At 37.7% G+C, this 26,237-nt stretch overlaps 1 protein-coding gene across 7 annotated transcripts in view; it reads left to right on the forward strand.

The window, feature by feature from the left end:
- The window catches only part of cacnb2a (calcium channel, voltage-dependent, beta 2a), a 91,104-nt gene that overhangs the window by 45,626 nt on the left and 19,241 nt on the right, over window positions 1-26,237 (forward strand). For 3 of the 7 annotated variants that reach the window (XM_017725640.2, XM_037546437.1, XM_037546439.1), the window contains one exon: window positions 18,350-18,469. In XM_017725640.2, coding sequence (XP_017581129.2) covers window positions 18,350-18,469 — 120 coding nt within the window. Of the gene's footprint in view, window positions 1-6,294; window positions 6,343-12,512; window positions 13,543-18,349; window positions 18,470-21,476; window positions 21,569-26,237 lie in introns of those variants that run through there. The other 4 variants (XM_037546435.1, XM_037546447.1, XM_037546443.1 and 1 more) reach the window with 3 other exon arrangements.

The following is a 26,237-nucleotide window of genomic DNA, read 5'->3' on the forward strand; positions in this document are numbered from 1 at the left end:
GACATTTTGGCTTTTTGGCATGGCAGTTCCCTTTCTGTTGTGGTTTTGCTTCCCTCATGAGTTACGTTAGTTTTTCAAACTTTACAATTATTACGAACTTGGTGTGAGTCAGATATTGTAAAAAACTGCCAGACTGACAAAGTGTTACCTGCCACATGGTAGAATTTGGCTCACATATTTTGCGTCATTGATTGGCTCTCACTGTCAGCCAAATTAAAGGAATATTGGTTGATCAGAGGTCATTTGTTTAGTCTGAAAATTGTCAGATTCAGCTGTTGTCAGATAGCTGATCTGTCTTTCCATTCCTGTCTGACTGAGATTGTTTAACTTTGCAAATTACAGTTTTGTGGCTAAATTGAAGATAACACAATTTTTATTTTTAGTATGTTCTTTTATATCACAAAGATTAAGCTTCAGCTTACATGCTATTACTGGTCTTCCAGAGCTATTGAGCCATTGAGTGGTCTGTGAGTTCTGGATGGCCTGCAGGGGTGGCATGAATCACAGTACAGTGGGGAAAAAAAGTATTTAGTCAGTCAGTAACCCAAACCCTAACCAATTGTGCAAGTTCTCCCACTTAAAAAGATGAGAGAGGCCTGTAATTGACATTATAGTTAGACCTCAACTATGAGAGACAAAATGAGGAAAAAAAATCAGAAAATCACATTGTCTGATTTTTAAAGAATTTATTTGCAAATAATGGTGGAAAATTTAGTATTTGGTCAATAACAAAAGTTCATCTCAATACTTTGTTATATTTCCTTTGTTGGCAATGACAGAGGTCAAACGTTTTCTGTAAGTCTTTACAAGGTTGGCACACACCGTTGCTGGTATGTTGGCCCATTCCTCCATGCAGATCTCCTCTAGAGCAATGATGTTTTGGGGCTGTCGGCGGGCAACACGGACTTTCAACTCCCACCAAAGGTTTTCTGTGGGGTTGAGATCTGGAGACTGGCTAGACCACTCCAGGACCTTGAAATGCTTCTTACGAAGCCACTCCTTTGTTGCCCTGGCAGTGTGTTGGGATCATTGTCATGCTGAAAGACCCAGCCACGTTTCATCTTCAATGCCCTTGCTGATGGAAGGAGGTTTGCACTCAAAATCTCACAATACATGACCCCATTCATTCTTTCATGTACATGGAGCAGTCGTCCTGGTCCCTTTGCAGAGAAACAGCCTCAAAGCCTGATGTTGCCACCCCCATGCTTCACAGTTGGTATGGTGTTCTTTGGATGCAACCCAGCATTCACTCTCCTCCAAACACGACGAGTTGTGTTTGTACAGTTCTAACAGTTCTACTTTGGTTTCATCTGAACATATGACATTCTCCCAATACTCTTCCGCAACATCCAAACGCTCTCTTGCAAACTTCAGACGCGCTCGTCTGACGTTTGAAGTGCCCGTCTGGCACTGCAAGATCTGAGTCCCTGGCGGCGTAGTGTGTTACTGACAGTAGCCTTTGTAACGTTGGTCCCAGCTTTCTGCAGGTCATTCACTAGGTCCTCCCGTGTGGTTCTGGGATTTCTGCTCACCGTTCTTGTGATTATTTTGACCCCACGGGCTGCGATCTTGTGTGGAGATTAGCAGTGATCTTGTAGGTCTTCCATTTTCTGATTATTGCTCCCACAGTAGATTTCTTCACACCAAGCTGCTTGCCTATTGCAGATTCAGTCTTCCCAGCCTGGTGCAGGTCTACAATCTTGTTTCTGGTGTCCTTCACCATAGTAGAGTTTGGAGTGTCACTGTTTGAGGTTGTGGGCAGGTGTCTTTTATACAGATAACAATGTCAAACAAGTGCCATTAATACAGGTAATGAGTGGAGGACAGAGGAGCCTCTTAAAGAAGACGTTACAGGTCTGTGACAATTGGTGACTGACTAAATACTTTTTTCCCCACTGTAGATGCCCCTCATGTACTTGTGTAAAAATCAAAATTTATACCAACATAGCCATGTAGTGATGATGTGACATAATTTATATACCCTATTCGCATAAAAGAATTCTCCAGGAATTGTCTCGTGAAATCAGAGTGACTGACAACTCTGCTGATCTTGTAAACCTCATAGAACCACAGTTACTGGTATTGTATTTATCTATGTAAAGCGCAATTTATTACAAATGCCAACAAAGGCACAATAACTGGGACTTACCATTGACCAAGTAGCTACTGCACAGACATTCATCAATGCAACATTTTTAGAGACTTAGGCCCAATCCCATTTCAATCAATCAAATGAGTCACAGAACAAAAAAGAGCACAAACAAAAAACTTAATCACTTCATTATACACTTCAACAGCTATTGGCGCTGCTCCGTAGGCGACCCTGACAGCCTGGTCGCTTGTGCAGCCATCTTGCTGATGATTTACAAAGCATTCCAGGAATTTTCTCATAACCCTTCGTTTGTAGTGCAGCCTCTGAAAAATCTCCGTTTGAAGGGCCATGTAGCCCTAACACTTCACCCTACCCCTCCATCTCAACAACAATTGGGACAACCCTACCCCTAGATGTGAACGCGCAAAACGGAGGTGTAGGGCTAAGTGTTAGGGGCAAGGATTGGACCTTAGACACGCTCTAAGTAGCCCAATAAACCCAGCCGAGGGCTACTTACTGGATGAACTTTAAAATGACCTCCACTACGTAGTGTGAAAGTTTCAGCTTTGGCAGAGCCCTTTTGTTTTTTTGTTTTTTTTGCTGAAGCAAAATAATAGCTTGTCCATTTGATAAACCTCTTGTCATCTGTGAGGACTCCAGTCATCTGAGTGCAGTTCTGTCCACTTGAGGCCTACTCTTAGCAATGTGTCAAAAAGTGGATCCCTCAGAACTTCACCAAGATACAAGACCAATGAACGTCCAATCAATTTGCCAATTTATGTTTCATTACGGTAATTTTATGATGGATTGTTTGCGATGGTTTTGCATCAAAAACATTACAAATCTGAGCCTCGAGGCCATATTGCAGAAACATTACAACATTAAAACACTAAAAACGTTTTTGAGAAATTGATATAACAGAAGCAAATCCTATCTTAAGTTAATCAGGGTCAATAATCAATTGTTATATCAGTTACTAAGCAAATATATATGCACAGCTTAAACGTAGCTATATTGCTACTTTTGTAAAAAAAAAAAAAAGTCATAAAATTAAAATGCAATGAACTGGAAGTTCGAAAAAGTTATTGTGACTGCGCCCCCTGCTGTTTAACCATAGCTGCTCCTCAGTTTCAGATTTTATTTACTGAGGCTTAAGCCAGTGTACAAGTCACACTAACTTTATTCCTCCTAATAAACAGCCACACGTTCAACTGTGCCTCCTCATTATTCAGTACCATTTCTGCAGTATTTGATTTGGCAGGTTTTCATCAACATTAGCACATACAAGTAATTTGAGGGAATCTGCAGAGATTTTTTTTGCATCCCTTTCACAAGCGAAAACCAATGCTTTTGCAATATGAATAAACATAACACCATTATGCTAGCTAATGTGAACTTGTCAGACTTGTCAGTCTAAAAATGAAAACATTGTCTTTTGAATATAACAGACAGTTAAAACAGAAATTAGCACATTATTTAGGAAATACTTTCTTGTTTTTGTGTTGTTGGGATGCTTCTATAACACTCTTTGTTATTTGGAGTTAGGGTAAATTATGAATTTAGGAACTGTTATTCTGTTATATCTACTGTACTCAATCCAATCGTAACTGAAGTTGCCATGATGACTAGACAGATAAGGTTTTGAATGACATTAGAATGTTTCTCCGTGACCCTGATGGAGAAGCAGCTTGGAAAATGGATGGATGGATGGATAGAATGTTTCTGTAATACAGCCACAGGTATTCATATTTATGGCGCGCCACATGAGCTAATGTAGCAAAATAAACTCTACGTAATTGGTGGCTACTGTGAGAAGTACAGTCAATGTGTCACTTACATAGGTGGTGCCAGCTGCGTGAGGAAATACAGTTTTACTGTATAGTACCATCTATATAGTTTCTGTAAGTGTAGAAACATCTTTCAACTTTTGTTTTCTTTTCTTCAAAACCAATTGTGTGTGCATGTTCAGGTGCATGTTTATAAGAGTGAAGGAAAGATGAAAGAAAAAATAAAGCCAGAGAGAAATGAGAGATCAATTGGTAGAAAAAAGGCAGAGATTGTGTTCTGCCATATTAATCAGGTGAAAAAAAGAATCGGACATGAAATGTGCCAAAAAACACACTCATACGCGCACAACCACAAAAACAAATGTGCTTAGAAATGCCTTCATTGAAATGACTTTTCTGTGTTTTAATTTAGTTAAAAATTCATTTTCTTTAAGTTTATTATGTCCTGTTTTCTGCAGCAGCCTTATTGCTTGACTACATATCTCTTCAGAGCTTCAAAAGCTTTCAGTATCACTAATGTGGCCACCTCGCCTTCTGTAACTTCTGTTTCCTCATCCTGTAAAACCTTTTAAAAGTTTCATTTGAAACGGATCTTTCAGACGGAACACTATGACTAAGTGACACATGTTATCCATGTGCTGTGTGTGTTTTTAAGGGGTTTGCTACCTGACCCAAGTCTGATGGGGCCTGACAAAATATTGGGTTTCAGGCCTGTTTTTCACATCCAACATCAGGCTATAGTTTGTTTTTTCATAAGTAATTTTAATGTAGTAGATTTTTTTTTTTATTTAAACACACACAAAAAATTCTTCTCTTGATCTCTCTCTCTCTCTCTCTCTCTCTCTCTCTCTCTTTGTTTTTCTCTCTCTCCAGTAATGTTATAGTGTATAGTTGGCTTGGAAAAGCTCTGGAGTTTAAGGGTTGGGTGAGCATGCCCCTGAATGAATCCAGGGATAAAATTCAACAGTAGATCAGTCTCAGTCAGACCATAGTTATTGAGAGAGTTGCGTTGGGTTGGTGCTCATAGCACATCATTCCTCTTGATTGTTTTGGAAGAACAGTAAGTCTGATTTTTGTCTGATTAATGCTCAGAATACTTTTGTGTTGTGTTAAGAAAAGAAAATAGAAAATAATAGTCCAATCAAAACAAGCCTAACTAACAGTGTTTATTATCAGTGTGTTTTTGAGGAATGGTTAACTGCAACTGCAGAAATTCTCAACACAATACTACTACTACTACTACTACTACTACAAATAATAATAATAATAATAATAATGATAATAAGCTAATAATAGTAATAAGAACAATATCTTATTTATGGACACTTCAGGCCATTTTAACAAACAAGGGGAAAGATACAGTGCGACCCTTCCTCCAATCCAACACATTGCTCATCATGCCTGGTTTCATTCAGGGGCATGTCTCCTGCTCCTCAAACTCCAGAGCTATTCCAAACGCAGCTATAGACCACAAAGGAAAAAACCTGTACAAACAAATTTACTAATAAATCACTTATTAAGCTAAAAATAAATAAATGCAAGCACCACCCTAGCCTTATGTTGTACAGAAAGAAATAGCATGAAATTCCTTATTTTGGTGGGACCTGTTGGGTTTAGGCCAGGCAGTGGACACACATAAAGCACATGGAGAGCACATGAGATAGAAAGTTCAAGAAAGTGCACAAAGTGTACGGCTAATAATATTACACCATTCTAAAGAAACTGTCTGAAATCGGCCCGAACCTGTCAGGTTGCATATTTCTGGTGTGTATGTGCGCAAATTTTATATTAGTCTTAGATTTATATTAGGATTAATAGATGAGATTCATCTAAACAGTGATTTGTTTATGTGTTTCAGAAACTCTATATATTGAACAAATAGACACATACACACACAACTGTAGCTACGTTTAGTATTTTCTGGAATTTTCAGTGCTGACATCTTTCTTTTTAATTCTCTGTGTGTGGGGGGTGTTTTGTCATGTAGTTTTTGTTTTTCTTAGCGTGGGAAACAAGCAGAGTAGCTAAGGGGCTGAGAGACAGACAGTGAACTAGAAAGAGAGAGAGAGAGCGTGAGAGAGAGAGAGACAGAGAAAGACAGAGGAAGAGGGGGTGTTCATGTCAAGAAAAGTGAGAGTCAAGTAAAGTAAAGTATTTTTTAAAGAAAAATCGTTGTAAAGATTAATAAGCTATCGGTCACATCACAGCAGACTTTATACAGTGCCCTGTTCAACTGAGTAAAGTCTGAGAGGAACAGGAAAAAGAGTCAAAGCACAGCCCCAAAAAAGAGGGAGTGAGGCTCGTCCCCTTTTCTCTCCTCCTCTTTCTGGGCCTGTCTGAAAAGTGGCTGGGTGGAGTAGCAAACACACACACACAGACACACACACACACACACACACACACACACACACTCTCTCACAGTACGCAGAAATGTACCTCTCAACCAGCGAGGAGTCCGACGTGGTGAGTCCCCGTTTAACGACGTCTTTACTCACATACTCGCTCTCACACAGGCACATATGCACAAACACGCAACATTCACACAGCATTATACACACTCTTAGTGGCCGAGTTTGACAGAGACCATTCCTTTGCTTTTCATCCAAACAAAGGAGTAAAAATCCGGCTCTTTTTTGGAGCTATCTGGGCCGGAGTCTCGGGGCGGGAATCGGGCATTTCCTGAACTTTCCGGACAGTTTTTTTTTACCTACTGTCTTGTTATATGTGTATATGTGTGTATGAGTGTGTGTATGTGAGTATGAAGGCATCACTCTGAGGCTGTGATTGTCATAACTATGAAGCAAAGGCCTGTTAACATCTGGCTCGAACTGAATAGGATGAAATACTGACACTCACACGCTTACACTGCAGGCTCTGGTTTCAGTGTGTAGCTGTAGATGCCGGGCAGACTGATCATTGTTTCAAGCTGCCCTTCACAGTTTATCACATATGCCAACCCTTTTTCCTGTTCTCCCTCTATTGATACTTAGCATGCTTTAATATTTATTTGACAAAGGTTAATTAAGTTAGGTCTTGTGCAGATTAATTTAAAAACAATGACTGAATGTTTCCACTGCTCGATTAATCTGATTTGTATGTTGTTTGGAATGTGTGGATGTATAACTATACAAGATGTACTGCATGGCACATGAGTGGACATAAGGTTGTTTGTACATATGTACATAGTGCAAAAGGAATTTTATCATAGGGCTTGGCTGATATACCATTGGCTGATGGTATACCATTATTTTGACATACTATATGCTTTTAGCAAAGTATTTGATTACTGAACATTATATGCATGAGCTGCTGTCCAAAAAGCAGTATAGTTTCTGTTACTAAACAGTATTTTACTATCAAGTATGTGATGCTTCAGATTGTTTTGGAAGAACAGTAAGTCTGATTTTTGTCTGATTAATGCTCAGAATACTTTCATGTTGTTTTAAGGAAAGAAAATAGAAAATAATAGTCCAATCAAAACAAGCCATGTCAGTTTTGTAAAACATTCTTTACTCCTTAATTATTTACATGCACAAAGTCTTTGGATTTCAGGTATATTGTAACACTGAAAGACTTTAATAATGTCACTTGTGATAGGCTCATATATATATATACGTATGTATATATGTAATGTTATATATCACTGCTGTCGGAACAAAACCTTCTATTTTTGTCGTTTTACAGTTTTTGACATAATTTGAAAATGCCTGTTGCCCTTTACATTGTATCACAGTTTCATGATAAATGGACCAAACGAAATGGCCCTTACTTGGAAATTACTTGGAAAAATGTCTGGTTACATTAAAAGATGTAAACGTTTATTATTTAAACATAATTAACAAAGTATTTCTGAGTTATTAAACTTGTACAAATGGTTAAAAGACTGCAAGAGCGATTAAAAACAGCTGCAACTTTGGCGTGCAGCTATGAGCTTCACCAAGGCTAACCAAAGCAGATATTTATTGGTTTATGCCAGTGTTTCCCACCAGCTCCTGGAGGTCCCCCACCCCAAAGAGTTTAGTCCTGTCCTAATCTAAAACACCTGATGCACATAATCAAAGTGTTTAGAGGAATCAGAGTATTTGGGGGCTGTTTGATTAGGGTTAGAACTAACCCCAGCCTGAGGCTTGAATGCTTGATCTTTCAACATCCCCAGTCTAACCACAGGGACTGAATTATGATGAAGTAAGCAGATCTATTATAAGTACAGAACATTATTTAAGGATGTCATAATTTCTCGATTAAAGTCAACTTGAAAAAGTAATTAATTAAAGCTAAGCTTTTCAATGAAACAGCAGTGGTTAACTGACACTTGGCATGATAATAATGCATATTTTATGTCCCTTATTAGTCACTCTTACAGTGTGAAACAAAGCCGAGTAATACACTCATACAGTTTTTACCACATAGTGTTTTTGCTTAATTTACCGAATGTTTCTAAATCATCACTGTCAAAACAAAATCTCACATCTCCAATATGGAAACTATAATAACATTAATAACATTTTATTCCAATCAGTTTAGGACTATTTTCATTGTTCTGTTTATCATTAAATTTTTACACTGTGTAAAGTGCAGCTGGTGTTCAAATAATGTAAAAAAATGAAAAAAGACAAAAAAAATTTTGTTCCAACAGCGACAAAGTGCTCCTAGTTTATCTTTTTCTTTGGAATCTTTGAAAGGCTGTACATGTTTTATTATTGTTCAGTTCATTGTTCTTAAATGGCCTTTTTAAAAACATCTGATTACTCAATAACATGTCAAAATAACGGGTAGATTGCTTGATTACTAATATAATTAATGGTGACAGCTGAGCTATTATTTAATGCCTTTGTTTTGCTTTTATTTATAATGCTATTATGTACTGTTTTGCAATAGCTTTCCATTGTCTGTGTGTGTGTGTGTGTGTGTGTGTGTGTGTGTGTGTGTGTGTGTGTGTGTGTGTGTGTGTGTGTGTCAGAAGAGAATGACTGTCCAGCACCAGCTAAAAGAGAGAGATGAATGATTCACACCATCAATGCTAACCTTGAAACATTTCCCATAATGCAATAGAGAAAAATCACTAATTCACTTTAGTGCTTGTGTGTGTTCTGAAGGGGACAGTGACATTGTCCATTGTGTCTTTGTGAGTGTGTGTGTGTGTGTGTGTGTGTGAGAGAGAGAGAGAGAGAGAGAGAGAGAGAGAGAGAGAGAGAGAGAGAGAGAGAGAGAGACAGAGCGAGAGTGACAAACTGTGTGATTGGGTCAATATCTCTAGTTATCTGTAGTGCACAGTGATCTATAGATCAAACCACAATACAACTGATGGGTGGAACCAGCACTTCAGGAAGGATCAATGTGTGTGTGTGTGTGTGTGTGTGTGTGTGTGTGTGTGTGTGTGTGTGTGTGTGTGAGTGTGCGTGTCCGTGTGGCTGTTCTGGGCACCAGCTTTTTGTGAGGACTTGATTAAGAGTTGCCAAGCTGTCCATGGGCACAGCTGTTCTATGTCATTTGTATGTATGTGTATGTGTAACGGGCGAATTCAAAGTTAATTTAATTTGGGAGCTGACACATGAAAGTGCCCCAATGCCTATTGCATTTGTCATGTTGTGCCCATTATCATAAAATTCTAAGCTAGCAGGCATTCCTTCTTAGACTGAGATTAATTATTAAAGCAAAAAGCTGAGGTTGTGTGTTACAGTGATTTTACTGTAGTGTCTGGCCCAGGGTGGCTTGTTGCTTTTAAGTGAAGGTACCATACCTTAAAATACACCAATTTCTGGTAAATAATTAAGTTTATTATTAATAATGATCACAACAATGCCAACAGTATGATATGGTTGGCAAGCAACATAACTCTAAATACATCAGCCTCACATAAGTGTATGTGAAGTGTGCGCAACCATGCATTCAATATGCTCTTTTTTTATAAATAAACCAGTTTTATTACATCTTTAAAGCTTGACAGCACAAACAGCAGACATGTTTTTGCATTGAAATCACACGTTGTACAGGACCTGCCCGGCAATTACTTGGCCAACAAGATAATTACATTTTAATCCATTATTTTTCAAAATAAAGTGGGAGTGTGTGATATGGATCTCTTTTTTTTACTCATACATGCAAGCAGAAAAAATAGACTTTGCTCATAAAAAACACAGCAGGCTGGAAGGGCTTGTGTTTTGACAGGTGTAAGACATGCGTCCACAAACACATTCATGAACACATGAGACTTGCTTACATGGTCTCTGACACTGTATGACACATTGATCTATAAAATGCAAATTCAAGCTACAGAAATAACTGCTACTGTTGTTTTTACCAATGAATTTGTCAAATTTACAGTGACACATGCAGCACTCACACTACCGCTACTTATCCATGTATCCGTAGTCTGCTTGCCCCAGATTTCCTCTTTATACTATGCAGCATCATGTTTCAGTAGTGCTGCATAATTCAAAGCACTTGATAAAGTAGTTTCACCCTCTACATAAAGAAGGAGCTCAGAAGTGCCTTAGTATAAAAAGAGAACCTCAGGTATCATATACATAGCGTAAGAAAAACACTGTGCTTCTATCCTCCAAGCATTTGAGGTTGGCTTGACCTTCGTTCCCACCAAAGGTATCTCACTATGTGATTAATGTGAAATGTGCCCAATTAATGTATGTCATTTTAGAATTAGTGTAATTATGAACTTCTGACTGGGGACCGTTAAGATGTAACTCATACAGTCAAATGGTAGCCTTGGTGTTATTTAATGCAATAAATGAAAGCAGTACAGTCAATCTATACCTGTACAAAAAGTAGTAGTAGCCTGCTGGACTGAACAGCATTTATTAGGGATGCACCTATTATGAGTTTTTACAGAATGTTTACAGAGTTTCAAACCCAAAAGTCACACTCTGTTAGCTTAATAATCGTGCTAGCACATTTTAAGCACTTTCTATTAGCCAAAATTATTTTCTCTTTAATAGGCCAGCCTGGCATTTCTTAAACATCAGTTTAAGGAAGAATCAGTTGCCTATTTACATATTTTAACATAAACAAGATAAAATGCTTAATCAAAACTAAAAAGCCACTGGCTGTTTAGCACGATGAATCATGCATAATTATGCATGTAGTCTCCATGCTTGGTTTATGTGTATCTACAGCATTCAAATATAGCATGAGAGCACTTACTGTGTCACATTACCTCACATTATCATAAAATTACAACACAGATCAGCCAAAATAATACATTTTTAGGTCTATAGCATTTCAAGTTTAAATGTCAGTACTTAAAGGAGTTGCTTTTTAACTACGTATAATACTGGACTTCCTCGAGGAGACGTTTGAAAATGGTTAAACAAACACACTAACATCCGTTAACACCCTAACATATATATATATATGTGTGTGTGTGTGTGTGTGTGTGTGTGTATTTTACATGTGTATTAGGGATCTGCACTACAACTTATTTTAATAAGAGTTAGTGAATGGATGTCTGGTTAACTGTGGGTGAGCAAAAAAATGCCAAAAAAAACATCTAGAACTAAATTAACCCACAAGATATCAACTACCTTTTTAAAAAAAACTTATTTGCATCTGTACTAATCATATATGGTCAAAAACCCACTTATTGCAATGATAAATAATACTTCAATCATGTGCTTAGGTGCCTACGACTTTTGAAAAGTACTGTACATATAAAACCATAACATTTTACTGTCCTGTTAATACATAAGAGCTGCATTTCATTGAACTGTTAATTCTGTATATTTTCTCCTGTGAATGCATTCTCGAATAGTGATTTCAGAATTCCAGTATTAGCACCTCGAATAGTTAACCAAGAACTCAAGCAGTTGTGTTCAATTTATTAATATGATGTGTCTTTTTGAAGAAAAACTCATCCACAATCACATGTAAGTATACAAATATTCAAAGTGTTCACTCATAATTGTAAGATAAGACGTTGTCTTAGGCACTTTGAAACTGTGGTTTGGTGGTTTGCATTAATTTTTAAAGGTTTATGGTTTCCGTTCACTGATTTATACTGAGCTATTTCTGTCTCTCTCTCTCTCCTATACTCGCTCGCTCTGTGATGTGATGTGATGTGTGTGTAAAACAGGCTCAGATTGAGCATGCTCACATAGTCTCCAGAGACAGAGATGCACTGGCACTGTACACTGCTGAACTTTAGAGTGATGAGGATAGGGCCACTGTATCGCTGTGTGCTTGTGTGTGTGCTCACTTGTATCTACCTTGTAGTTTGTGTGTGTTTGTGTTTGTATTTTTTGGAATATTAAACAGGCTTTAATGTGACAGCAATGTTTCAAAGACAGAAACATTTGGACTAATAAACACAAATTCACACACACACAGACACACACACACACACACAATCACATGCGCGCATACACACACGCACACACAAACACACACACACACAAACACACACACAACTAAGCAAACATGCACAGACATTAATCACAGCAGAGAAAGAGCAGATGGAGGTGCTGTGAAGAGAGAGAGAGAGAGAGAGAGAGAGAGAGAGAGAGCGTGCGAGAGAGAAAGAGAGAGAGAGAGAGAGAGAGAGAGAGAGAGAGAGAGAGAGAGAGAGAGAGAGGGGATGGGAGGGGAGGGAAGAGCAAGAGGGAGAAGAAAGGAGGGGGGCGAGTAAGAGCGAAGGTGCGGAGAGAAAGCAGAAGAGAGGGACAAGTGACCGAGAAAGAGAGAGGAGAGAGAATAGCAAAACACAGAGCAGAGAACATAGATGACTAGAGCATCAGACGCTCAGCCTGAGAGGCAGCCGCGCTGGACAAATGAGAAAAGGAGTGAAAGGAAGGATAACTGGATAGAATGGAGGCAGAGAACGAGTGAAAGCAGCTCACTGCAGCACCTGTGAGCCACAGCCAGAAAACAGCAGCAGCAGCAGCGCCGTCATCATCATCATCTGCAGCAGCACTCCAGCCTCACTGACTTTGCTTTATCAAAAGCCAGACGTGATGGCAGCCTTAACCCCTACGGCTGGAGGTCCGAATCGCTAATTGAAGGATAAAATGCCCACCAGAGCCTCTGCACTGGCCCCTACAGCCCTCATTCGTTCAGCATGCGCTGGGATAGCTCGCTCACTTGCTCACGTGGAAACATCGGAACTCTCCGTCCCCACGGCAACAGCCACAGTGCAGCTAGCCCTGTTAGCATTAGCTCAAGCAATAGCAGGGACGTCAGGTAGCAGCTCACTAAGGAGCTTAGAGGGCAAGTACAGTGCCGATATTAACTCTAGCAAGTGGTCGTAGTAGTAGTAGTGGTAGTAGTACAAGTAGCTCAACAGACGTTTAAGCATGATAGAGATAATATTACATTTAGATTTGTAGGTTTTTTTTAATTAGCTTAACTTTGGAAAGTGAAGAGACTTTTTGCTGTATTTACACTAGTCGTAGCATATGTATCACCAGTATAAAAAGCTAATATGCTCTCAGGTTTAGTTTGATTGTTTTTCAGTACTTTAGCTGTAGCTGTAGTGTTAGTCTGCACTAGGTAGTTTTTAGCAGAGCCTGTTGTATGATTGTAATTAGTGGTCAGCTGCGTTTGTGGTTGGTATGGTGAGGAGAGCGGACGCTCTTACCCTACTGGCTGATGAAGGCCTCCTGGATACGGCTGCTGAAAAGAGCAAAGGGGGGTCGAGTCAAGAACGATATTGGAGTAAGAGGTTTCATACCCTGCTTTTACAAGAGTATGCTGTGTGTTAACCCCTTAAACTACAGGCTTATTTTTCATGTTTAATGTTAAAACTTGTTATTAAGAACCTACTAAAAATGATTCAGTATGCCTTATAAAACAACTATGTAAGTTATGTAGTTATGAGAGCAAAGAACTGAAATGTGTACCCATATATAGAGCCTTAGGGCTTAAGGGGTTAAATGAAACTGTGAATGTGTGGTTTTATACTGTTTGGACTGGAAGGGTGTTTGTGTATTTCATGCAGTATGTATGAGCCTCTAAGTAAATTATGGAACGTTCATATCTTAGTTTAGACTGTGACTGCCGAGTGTCCTTAGCTGAACCTGCACTGTGCAAATGCAATTTAAGCCAATGAATGTTGCCATAATATTTTACTGGGCATAGAAAGACATCCGTGGTGTAAATGCTAAAAAGACAACAGCTTATGTGACAGCAAGAGGCAAGAGAAGAGAGAAAACTGAGCACATTGCTGGCAGGGAGGAAACATTTGGGTCACAGTTGAGTCTGATGTGTGAAGTGCATGAGAGTTAAAGGAGAATTCCACTGATTTTTCAACATTGTGAGCAGTCTTGTAAACAAAGTTTTGTAAACAATGTCTTTCAGAGTAGTTTAATGTGAGAATCAGGTATGAACTATAGCCATTTTATTTGCTATTCAAAATGACCAGTGATCCCACATGTGTTCTCAGTTTTAGATGCAATGTTATTAATGGTAAAATAGAAAAATAAAATGTTTGGGGACTATTTTGCCTTACAGTGCCCTGCATGTACCTCCACTCTATAAATGGATTTTAAATGGATGTCAAAACAGTTATAAAAAAATTTCTCAGGCATAGGGCAGCACATTCATAACCATTATGAGTAATAGTTTTTCTTTGAGGTTTTAGTGGCATTAAACTGTCCTATCACCGCTGTTGTGAACAATTGTGACTTCTCTAGAATGGAGCATATTAAATTATTAAGTATATACTTAAGTATATATACTTAATAATGCGGTGGTTCACAATTAAACAACAACCACATGATTTGTTCAGATGTCAATGAAGTGCAAAAATAAAAAATAAGCCTAACATGTTTCTATAGATGTGACAGTTCTTACAAAATCGAATGGTAGGCTCTAGCTGGACGATGGTATAACATGTACGCAACTATGTGCGTATTTAATGTTGTGTTTGGCGAGTGAACTGAAATACATAGAAAGATAGATAGAAAACAGATCAGAGAAGACAGATCAGAGAGTTCCAAAGAGCTGGTTTCTTGGTATGTGATTCAGCCGAATATACTGGTCAGTACTGTGTGTGCTGAGATACCTGCTTTGATCTCTATTTAGATTGCCAATGTTTATTTATATCTAAGGAGCTTGATGTGTGTGCATGTGTGGGTGAAAGATATTGTAGGGGTCTAAACCTCTGACCAGAGAATGAAATGATACAATATTGATACATAAAGCAACAACATAAGTTGTTTATTGTCTGAGAAAGTTTTCCATATGATCTAATTCAGAGTGGTATGACAATGTCAGCAAAAACAAATTTTTTACTTATTAAAAGGGCAGATTTCTGGTAAGCAGTTAAATTATAAAATGTTATTTTAAACAGAACCCAGAAATGTATTTTTGTTACTATTTCACTGGTACATGTTTTAATGACTCATACATATGATTGCCTAGATTTTAATGAGTATCTGTGTAGCGAATATAGTATCCGTGCATGGTTCAGTTTCAGTTTACTGAATGTTTAGCCCGTGAATTAACTCTCTGTGTGTGATTGGGTGTACATTCACGTATATATATGCAATTACAGATTTTCTCTATTTGAAATGCCATTCCCTGCACACAAAGGGAAGCTGTATTGCCTCAGTGGCAGAGCAGTCAGCCTAGTAAGCCAAGATCCTACAACTGACTGGAGTATTCTATGAAGGAATGAAGTAATGCTTTGTGAAATATACACTAAAACTGAAAACCTATGATTTCAGCACACATGTTCATTCTTAGTCACTTTAATTTTGGGAGGCCATTCAATTGTTTTGCTAATTATATTGTTATTTCATACGCTTTAATCTATAAAAAGTATTTTTTAGCCCGCTTTGTGATGATTGCAGATGTTATTGCTCTTGTAGTTTGAAAATATCCCTTTGTTCTCTACATGTGTTCACAAATCAGGGATTTATTATAGAGCTCAGCTATAAACATATGGAGAAAGTGACATATTGCTTCATGATTTAAAAAAAAATCTACACTGGCAATTCGTCTATCGAACATGATTAATGACAAGCCTGCATTAATTTGACCACAAGTATTTACATTTGTTGAATTTTGTGAAGACCTTGATTCATTGAAACACCCACAGAAATTCATGCGTAACATCTGAGATTACTCAGGATATGCATAGCACTCGATAGGAAATGTGATTTATTAAGGTCAACCTTCTGCGATATTATTATTGAAAACGGTAATGTAGTCTTGCAGGGCTCTTTTAACATCCGAAATGCATTTGGTAACACAAGCAAAACAAGCTAGCTAGTGAAATGCTATTATAGCTAATGCAACTGTTTATTTTTGCTGCATGTAATGTATTCTTCGCACACATGACAAACAAGTACATGTTTAATTTGAGTTTTGGGGGACTTTTGGAGGATTTTCTGCCATGCTACCTTATGTGTCATCTGTGAGCTAACAACAGACTTGACAGAGTACACCATTACCCCCTACTTTGAGCTCTGCCTTCAGGAGATTTTTAATTGGCTTGCTGCTGGCTTTCATGCTCAGTTTCACGTGTCTGGCCAATGTTGCAATAACTAGTTACAAGTGAATTGTTATGATATAACATAGATGTATTTACAGTCTGAGCCAGTGGCTAACAGTCTTGAGCTCTATTCAGCAGCCCTGGGGTAAATGTCTTAAATAGTGGATCCAGACTTGTCAATCTTGTCATCATGACAGACCACAAGGACACAGTAGAGTGGCCACTTCTGTACACCTGGTACCTTGCTGTAGGGCACAGTGACAGTTGGCAGAACATGGATAAACTCAACCACACTTCATTCGCACATGCCACATCTCATTCAAACACTGTGTCCACGCATGCTGCCACTGCTGATGCTTGTCTCTAGTCCATGATAATATTTGAACCTCTGTCCCTTCAGGGTGCAAGTCAGGAGCCAGAGTCTTTAACCACTATGATGTTATCGTTCAGCAAAGTCTAAGCACTATTGTGAACCACACAAACACTTACAGGGAAGCTTGTAAGGATATGCACAACATATCAGGTATCAGGCATTATCATGATATCTGCATTTGCAATACTGAGTTTGCTGAACTGTGACCAATCTTGAATGTTCCAGATGACTTTCTGTGGGTGTTTTGATGCATCCAGTGTTTCACATGATCCAGCAAGAGTACATTCGTTTAGAATTTGGCCACACCTACACAAGCTTGTTTCAATACAGCTGTATGCAAAAGTTTTTTATTTTTAAGTTGAATTTCTAAGTTGAAATAAGTTAACACATTCTCTATAGAAAACACAGTTCTGCACACTGTAACACACAACTACTTTTTACTGTATTAAAAATAATAAAACAAAATGTGGCTTGGGCAAAATTTATGGATAATTTTACATTTGTTCTCTGCAAACATTATTAACCTATTTTCAGTTAGACAATAAAAAAACAGGGGTTGCATCCAACTTTATATTGTGAGTAGGAATGTACCAGTACACAAATTTCACAATATGATATATACTGTGGTTTTAACACCACAATATATATATATCTTCATATGCTTCAATTGTTTTAGTCAAAGTTCTTTTACCAAAACCAGACCACAGCTCCTATTACTAAGAGAGTCGGAATCTGTTTCCCCACCCAGCTTTCAGAGATGGTTAGTGGTTAGTAGTAATTAGAAGTTTCTGCTTTACAAATAAAAAGATAAATACTGTAGAACTGGACCACAGTGTGAATTTGAGAGAGACTAGGGGCCTTTCATTGAGAGTCTTAGCCAGGTACGCTCCTGATTTAGCTTTTAGTTTGAGTTTTGTTGATTATAGAGCTCCTGTAATTCTTAACTTAATGCTTTATTGTAGTCTGGGTGTTTGTATACATATTTCTCTTGGAAGTATGTATATTTGAAATTTTGTCAATATTAATTACTGTAAACAAGTAGTCAAGTAATTTCCTTAGAAGAAAAATGAGGTAGATATTTAATCTCTTAAATGGCCAGGACCCACTGGTGTATCCAAAGTTTTACTGAACACTTCTATAACCTAAGAATAACTCAGCAAACTTGCACTGTAGTCCATGTCGTTACTGAATAATAAGTCCTATACAACATGTAAGTAGTTTTAACAGTGGTGTTTTCACCTTACTTTTATGGTTGCCTCATGGTGTTTTAATTTCATTTGTGTCAGTATGTTTGATATCACAAGAGTCTTCTTCTTCTTCTTTCGGCTGCTCCCTTTAGGGGTCGCCACAGCGGATCATCTGCCTCCATCTTGCCCTATCCACTGCCTCCTCTACTTTTACACCAATCTACTTTTACACCAATTTGATATCACAAGAGTGTACAATTTAATTTTAATTAATGCATGTATCACCTCACAACTCCTGTATTGAAAAAAGTACACCCTAATTGTAAGACAATGCATTATAATCACAATGTAGAATATTGTGCAGCTATAGTAACCTGTGAGTAGAAGATGCAGTTGTGCATTGTACTGTCTGAAGTACACTGAATGTGATATGTTGATACGTTTGTCTATCTGCTCTCTTCATAGGGTTCGGCAGACTCATACACCAGTCGACCGTCTGACTCGGATGTGTCTCTGGAGGAGGATAAAGAGGCTCTGCGCAGAGAGGCTGAGAGACAGGCTCAGGCACAGCTAGAGAAAGCCAAGGTCCGCTTCCATTCACCTGTCTGACTATCTGTGTGTGTACATGTGTGCTGTGTCTTCTTCTGTCTCCATATCTAGACACATGCCTGAGTGTCTGTCTCTGCCTTTCTATGTCTGTTTGTTTACTTGCCTCTCTTGACTTCTTATTAGTGGGTCTGTGTGTTGAAGAAAGACTTAAAAGCAGCATACTCTATTTCAGTTGTCATATTTACACTCTGTGCAGGTACTGGAGTACTCCAATATTTGAATACTCAGATCCCTACACACTAGGGGTTTAACAAGACACTGAATTTCAAATTTGATTTGATACGATACATCAAAAGTAAGGAGTGCTTGAATAACTGCCATGTATTTGTTTGTAATTGTGTTAATGTTTGGACCATGTATTAAGGCCATAATGATGACATATTTTCAGGTTTTTGCAGTTTTTAATTCTGAGGTCTTGATATATATATATATTGGGTTGGATCAGATGAATAATATAACTTCAAATAAAACTTTCAGCACATGTTCTGTAACAAAACAAACCCCCAAAAAGTCATAGGCATATAATTTTATAAAATAACATAAACCCCTCCCTCTCCCTATACACTTTACTCTGATAAAGCACACAGATGCTTAATGTTAATTATTTACAGTGATTTCCACAAAAGAAGATCACTGATACCCTTAGAAGAGACTGATGGGTGTATCAGAGATACAGAGTTTTTAAATTTTGATACACTGTTTCAAATTCGATTTTTTTGGTACATATCGAAATCATTACATCCTTAGTATTCAGATATTTGTTACACTGCATCACGGCAAAGTATACAGAAAAGGAAAATACACAGACCAACCACTGAGTGAACACTGAGTGTGCTCATAGTTGCAATTAAGTAAGTGTATGATACTTTGCTACTACGAAACAGAAGTGCCTTAGCAGGAGTGTGTTGCCAAGTATGTGTTGTTAGGGATATTATTAAGAACTTAGAGTGTGGCTGTAACTAGAATAACTACCTTAGATAGAGCCCAAAAACAATCTGATATTTCTCTGTTAGCTCTCATGTTACTGTTGGCTCATTAGCTCATCTGGGGGCAGCTTCCATTTCTCATCCAACATGAAAACCTAGCTGCTTAAAAAGATATCCTTTGGCTTTGTTCGTCTATGCATCTGTTCTCTGTACTTGTCTGTTCTGTGGATCCAGGCTTGTTAGTTTAGGTTTTATGCAGACATTTGAGTCTGAATGCAGATTCAGACTGGGTTGAGGCTGATGGAGACAACAGCTGAACTGCTGTCATTATCATTCTTTAAACTAAAATGTTGTCAATGGCTCTGTTGTCATATTTCTTAGCTTGTTTACACCAGAATCTGCATGTGTGTGGATACAGTGGTCTGTTCTTTAGAGTGTGGTACTTGGTGACATCTTGCTAATGAAGTAAATGTCTTTGAAATTGCTTAATACATGCAGAACTATATAAATTCTAGGGCTGTTGCTGTTGATTATATTATATACAGAATCTACAGAGTACTGTGGATGATTAATAGAGTAGTTAAAATTAAATAAATGGATTTGAATATAAATGAACCATTTAAAAGCCCAGGCTTATTACATACTAAAGCTTATTAATCAGTAACTACAGGGACTAGCAAACTGGCTGAGCTATTCTTAGCTCCTTAGATCTATGTAACAAAACTTCGGGCCTACCTTAAGGGGTTAACTGAAACAAATAACTGATGTATCAGTGTCACTGTCCGAACCTTGTATCTCCAAAAAGGTACATTTACAGAAGAAGCAAAAAATATTTTTTTAGCAAGTTAGTGTAATATATTTTTAGGACCCCTTCTGTTGGTCTGTTTATAAAAAGTTGACACTGTGTAAACAACAGCTGTGCTCTACCTAAGTACTTTAGATGTGAGGGATGTGTACAGGATTGCATGTTTTGACTGCACACTTGGGAAAGTGTTACATTGACCTACATGCATTTCTCCAGCACCAGCAGTAAAGTTGCTTTTCTTCTATCACAGTACAGAACTAATTGTATTTTGAAGGAAGAGGCCAAAAGTGTCCATCCAAGGACAAAAACAAGGAGGGGACGATCTGAATTTGGAGTCTCAAAGTTCTCTAGAATCTCACTTTCTTTGTCTATCCTAAATGTGTCAGCCCTGATTTTTTAACTGGTCTCAGGGAGCGAGCGGTGAGTGTGACCTAAGAAGTACAGTGAACTGCAGTTACTCCAAGGAAGTTTTTCTGGAACACTGTTCACAGATTTTAGTGACCTAGTCAATGCACCAGCTAAGAAACCCTTCATTACCAAGCAGCTATTTCTGCCTTTTAATCTTCTCTTCTCCATTAACCTAACAATGCTGTTGTGCATTTATTGGATATTGCATTTATTGGATATATAAATGCACAACAGCATTGTTAGATCACAGTATTAACAGAGAAGCATAGATTAAAAGACAGAAATAGTTTTTCCTTTTCAAAAATGAAAGGAAAAATGAAAAACAAAAACAGAGGACAATAGATGATGAGTGAGAATAGGTGGAGATTATTAGTCATTAATAATCAAAGAATGAGTTGAGGGAACTGCTTTGCACCATGCTTTGCCATATTCTTTCTCTTTCTCTCTCTCTCTCTCTTATTCTCTTTCTCACTCTCTCACTCTCTTTACTGCTCTTTTTCTCCTCACTCTAATTAACATAGATAACTTGGGTTCTCAGATAAGCTGCTATGGATTAGCTCTGTCTGTGGTTATGATAGAGCTACTGTAAAAATAGTCTGTCAATGATCTCTAAATGTGTGTGTCTGTGTCTATTTGAAAAGACCTTTAACTGTGATGGCGGTGTTATACATGAGTAGTGATGTACTGTCTCTTCATCTTTATATCACTCGCTTCTCTTTCTCATACAGAGACAGCCACACAAATCTCAAAATCTTATCACCCACGCATGTAATCTCTCTCTCTGTCTCTCTGTCTCTCTGTCTCTCTCTCTCTCTCTCTCTCTCTCTCTCTCTCTCTCTCTCAGAGACACACACTCCGTTGCCAGGAGGTGTCTGGCTGCTGAATTTTAGACACAGCTCCAGGGTTACCTCAGGTCGTCTCCTTCTTTCATTTTTAGTAAGAGCTTTCTTAGAGGCAAATGAAGCAGGTGTTCAGAGGGAGGCAATTTTTCATACACACACACACACACACACACACACACACACACACACACACACACACACACACACACACACATATACACACACACAAAAAACACAACTTTTTCTCAAGTCATGCTTTCTTTTTTCTCTCCTCATCAGTCACTCCTCTTTTTCTTTTTTTTCTCTCTCCAGCTATGTTTTTCTCGACTGTGTTAAATTTAGCATTGGCCATCAATGTCTTCTGATAAATGTGTTGGACACATGAATATTCATAGCAAGGCCAGATGTCCACCAGCATATAGACACAGGGACGGAACTAAAAGAGTGCTCATTAACCTTGTACAGGGATATAGCCTTTTTCTAGCTAAACACACACACACACACACACACAATAAATTGAGCTTTCTGTAAGTCTGAAAGCCAAAGCATTTTGAGACTGTAACCCACAGACGTTGAGAGTTGTTGCTGTTGTTTTCCTGTACTATTAAAGTGCAATTATGCAATTACATGAGTAACTACATAGTTATGACATAGTGAATTACATTTACATTCGGTTTATATTCTGTACCAACAGGTTCGACTATGGCTGATATGTAAAGGATGTTTCTTCTGACTGGACACACAATAATAGCTTCTCATCACTTTTGAAATTATAATGAAATATCTTTTCTTCTGATTTTAAAAACAAACATGTTATGAATTAAAAGTTTTGATTCCTCACTTTTGACAGAATTTCAATCAGCTGTGAGTGAGAAAGAATTAATATCAAATAAGATTGTTTGCCTGGCCACAACTGCAACGTGTTAGCACCTAGTTACCAAATATTGAACATGTGACAGCTTATGGCTGGACTCCACTGTTCATCTATGGGAATTAGCTTGATCAGTAAATATGCACCTTGAGTGTACAGTGTAAGTATGTTATATATACAACATGAACATGCTTTCTCTTAAGGCCAGAGGAAAAAAATACTTTTTCTGCTATTTGATCTACTTTTCTCCATTAATAATATGCTCTGTTAATAATAATGCTGTTGTTATTTACCTGATTTGTAAAGCTGTAACTCCGACCTTGAAAGAAGAGATTGGAAAGCAGACTGCAAGGGATTGTATAGATATAGTTCTATAATATAGCAGCTTAATGCCAGTCAAGCTAAAAGATTGGCCCTTAGTCTGAATTTGGGAAAACAGGTTAACCTCTTATGTTCCTCATTCTCATAACTATAGATCATCAAGCTGAAAAATCATATATTTGTATTTTGTCACAAATTACACAACACATGAATAGAAATACACCATTACATACAAATAATTCAATAATAAGCCCTTCAAGAGTGATCTGAATTCTGTTCTGAATGTGTGTGCATTCTACTACTACTGCAGTGCATCCAACAAAAAGGGCAGCATAGTACATGTTTTATACAGTGCTAGTAAACACAGTAGCATAGAGCAAACTCCACACATTTTCCATCACAGTTCTGATACATTTTACTGCCCAACGTGAACATGCATGTATTATAACTACACAGGAGCAGATCTCAGCAAGTTAAAATGAACAAAGACAGATTGTATCACTGATGAGATTTTTGATACACACTTTAAAACTGTTTCTTCAGGGGTTCTTTAGTATAGGCAGAGGTTGTTTTATACAAAATTGTGACAACACAAAGAACCATTTGAATGCTCTACACATGGTTAAACTGTTCTGATGGAAAACCTGTTGTTTATTCCTTTTTAAACATGAAGTTGTTCTGTGTTGCACCGAAAAGGGTACTACTATTGTTACAACTCAAATAACCTTGTTTTTTGTACTTAGTGTATAGGGTTAACGTAGTGGTTAATTCCCTTTTTTATAATGTTGCTCTTTTAACCTCTGCATTTCAGTTTATCATTCTTATAACTATACAGCTTCCATATTCATTTCATAGTAGTGACTGAACAATACAGCTGCAGTTACAGGGATGCAATAGATACAGTCTTACAATGTGGTGTGTATTATTTATAGATAAGAGCTGAAATTGATGAGAATGGAATAATGGAAGGACCTCATCCTCACACTCTCTCTGTTTCCCTCTTTTTTCTGCTTACACACACACACACACACACACACACACACACACACACACACACACACACACACAGTCTCTCTCTCTCTCTCTCTCTCTCTCTCTCTCTCTCTCTCTGTCTCTCTCTCTCTCATACTCCTGTATTGTCAATACTGCATACATTATGGAAGCCTGTGTTGCATAACAGATGGCCTATGAGAAAAAGAGAATAAAGCAAAATAGTGAGGAGGGAGGGAAGGTAGAGAGTGCAAAACAAAATATAACTATTAGGCCTTTACAGATTATTTTATTTCACATTATGTAATGTTTAGTAAGTGTCATTTCATTAACAGGAGAGATGTTCTGTGTTTGAAGGTGATACTGACATAGGTTTGGTTTGGTTTAGCTTATTGTAAAATAAGAGAAGCGAATGGAAGGCAGGAGAGATGGACATCAGCCTTCTTAGCAGAACATCCACAGCAGAAAGGTGATGTGTAGGTGTGTGTCTATGTGTGTGTGTGTGTCTGTGTGTGTGTGTGTGTGTGTGTCTGTGTGTGTGTGTGTGTGTGTGTGTGTGTGTGTGTGTGTGTGTTTGACGTATGAGCAGCCTACCATCACCCATAACATTAGAGGACACAGTGTCCTCTGTTTGGCATACCCATAATTCATTCTGTGTGGGGCCGTCATGAGGATGCTAACGACATTGAGCCAATTCCTGTACTGTTTCTGCCCTGCTGCTGCTTCATTTGCTCACAGTTCTTGTCAGTCTGTATATGAAGAATAACAGTAGTGCACTGAAAAAATTGATGCACTAAATTGACTTGACAAATGTGTATTTTATTTATATATTATTATACATATATTAATATTAGTGGTGTCAAAGTTAACATTAATATCACATTAACAAAATAAACTATTAATACTACTCATTTTTTGGCATTTTTGATCTTTCAAACCAAGTCCAGCTGCTTGCTGCCATGTAATGTTGCCATGACTCCATGTCTCTTCCTGTAGCCCCCTGTTTTACTCACAGCTTTTAAATGGCATGATCAACTGATGGCTTTTTTTGACAAAACCAAACTTAGTTCCTGCTACTACCTTGATTAATTAGATTTTTACCAAATGACATTGAGTCTTGAGTAAGCAAATCATGGCTATAATGCCAGCAATAGCAGTAATATCAGTATCAGCCTTCGGCAAACTATGCTGGACAGTACCCACAAGAGAACTATGGATGAATCAACCAGCAGCAAACTAACAAAAGCAACAGCAAACTGGAAATGTACAGTTACCCTTGAAACAAGATTTAACACAGTATTAGAGACACACAGTCACAGAGGAGTTGCTCTCACTAGATAAAAATTGGAAACTGTGTTCACCCTATGAAATTCATGTGATTTCATGTTCTGATTTATATGAACCCTGGTTTCACATGATGAAAATAAGGTAATTTAATTATTGAAATTATTTTTAATGGAATTTTTTAAATGGAAGAAAATCTTTATTTAGGGCCAAATTTGAGCAAATAAGGGAAATGGAACTGATCACGATTAACTACACAAATCAATGCAGCTAATTACATATTAAAATAAATTCATTATTTTGATCATTTGACAGCCCTAATTAATATACATCAAAAATATCAATATGCTTCAATGCAGTTCTTGTTTGAAGGAAGTAGTAAAATGCTAAAACAATGTACACAATTAAATCAAGTAAATCATCCCAAAAGGAAAGCATTACAATGGAAGGGTTTAAGCTTGGCTTTGAAGGAAGAACTTGAAGGGATTGTAGAGAGAGTTACATTATTTAGTAATGCAGAGACAGTGAAGCTAAAAGATTGGTCCGCAGCAGTGATCTAATTTTAGGGATAACAAATCAACTCTTTAAACATTAACGCTCTGCATGTGGTTCCACACTTCAGTTCCTCACTCCAGAAATACATATTGTTGCTGTCAGATTAAAACTCCATTTATCGTGAAATAGACAGCTGGCATTTCAAAGTATGTTAAAAAAGACAAAAATGTAAATACAAGGTTTTATTTTGTTCTGACAACATGTTACATATAAGTATATTGTTAATAATGAATCATATAATTAGGCTTAGGAACAATAATACCTAAAACCTAGAGTTCCACTGGTTAATACATTAGATCTTTATATATTTTTTATTTATTTACGTCTTTTTTTTACATCGGTCCATCAGCATCACTGTATGTGTGTATAACACTGGGCATCACCTTCCTCTCCCTCCGTTTTTCTTTCCCTGAGAGCTGAGGTCATTCAGGGTTCACAGGTGTCATATTGTAAGTCTTGCTGCAGCTCTTCCGTAACATTCTCTAAGCATTTTCCCAGACATTTTGCTCTGCATGTTAGCCAGGTATTAGATCTGTCTGTTCTGTCCCATTAAGCCTTTACTTTACTAACTTTACCCTGCATGTTCAGTGGAAAAGGGGCCAATGTCATCATCCCTGTCCAACACATACAGATTAGTGTAGTAACATTTTATGTCATTTTATCTAATTCCTTCTCGTCAGCCAAACCTATTTTTAAACCGTTTGTAGTTTTGAAATCCCCTCTCCCTTCTCAGAAATTTGTA

Source organism: Pygocentrus nattereri, chromosome 2, assembly GCF_015220715.1.
Source record: "Pygocentrus nattereri isolate fPygNat1 chromosome 2, fPygNat1.pri, whole genome shotgun sequence".
Lineage (NCBI taxonomy): Eukaryota > Metazoa > Chordata > Actinopteri > Characiformes > Serrasalmidae > Pygocentrus > Pygocentrus nattereri.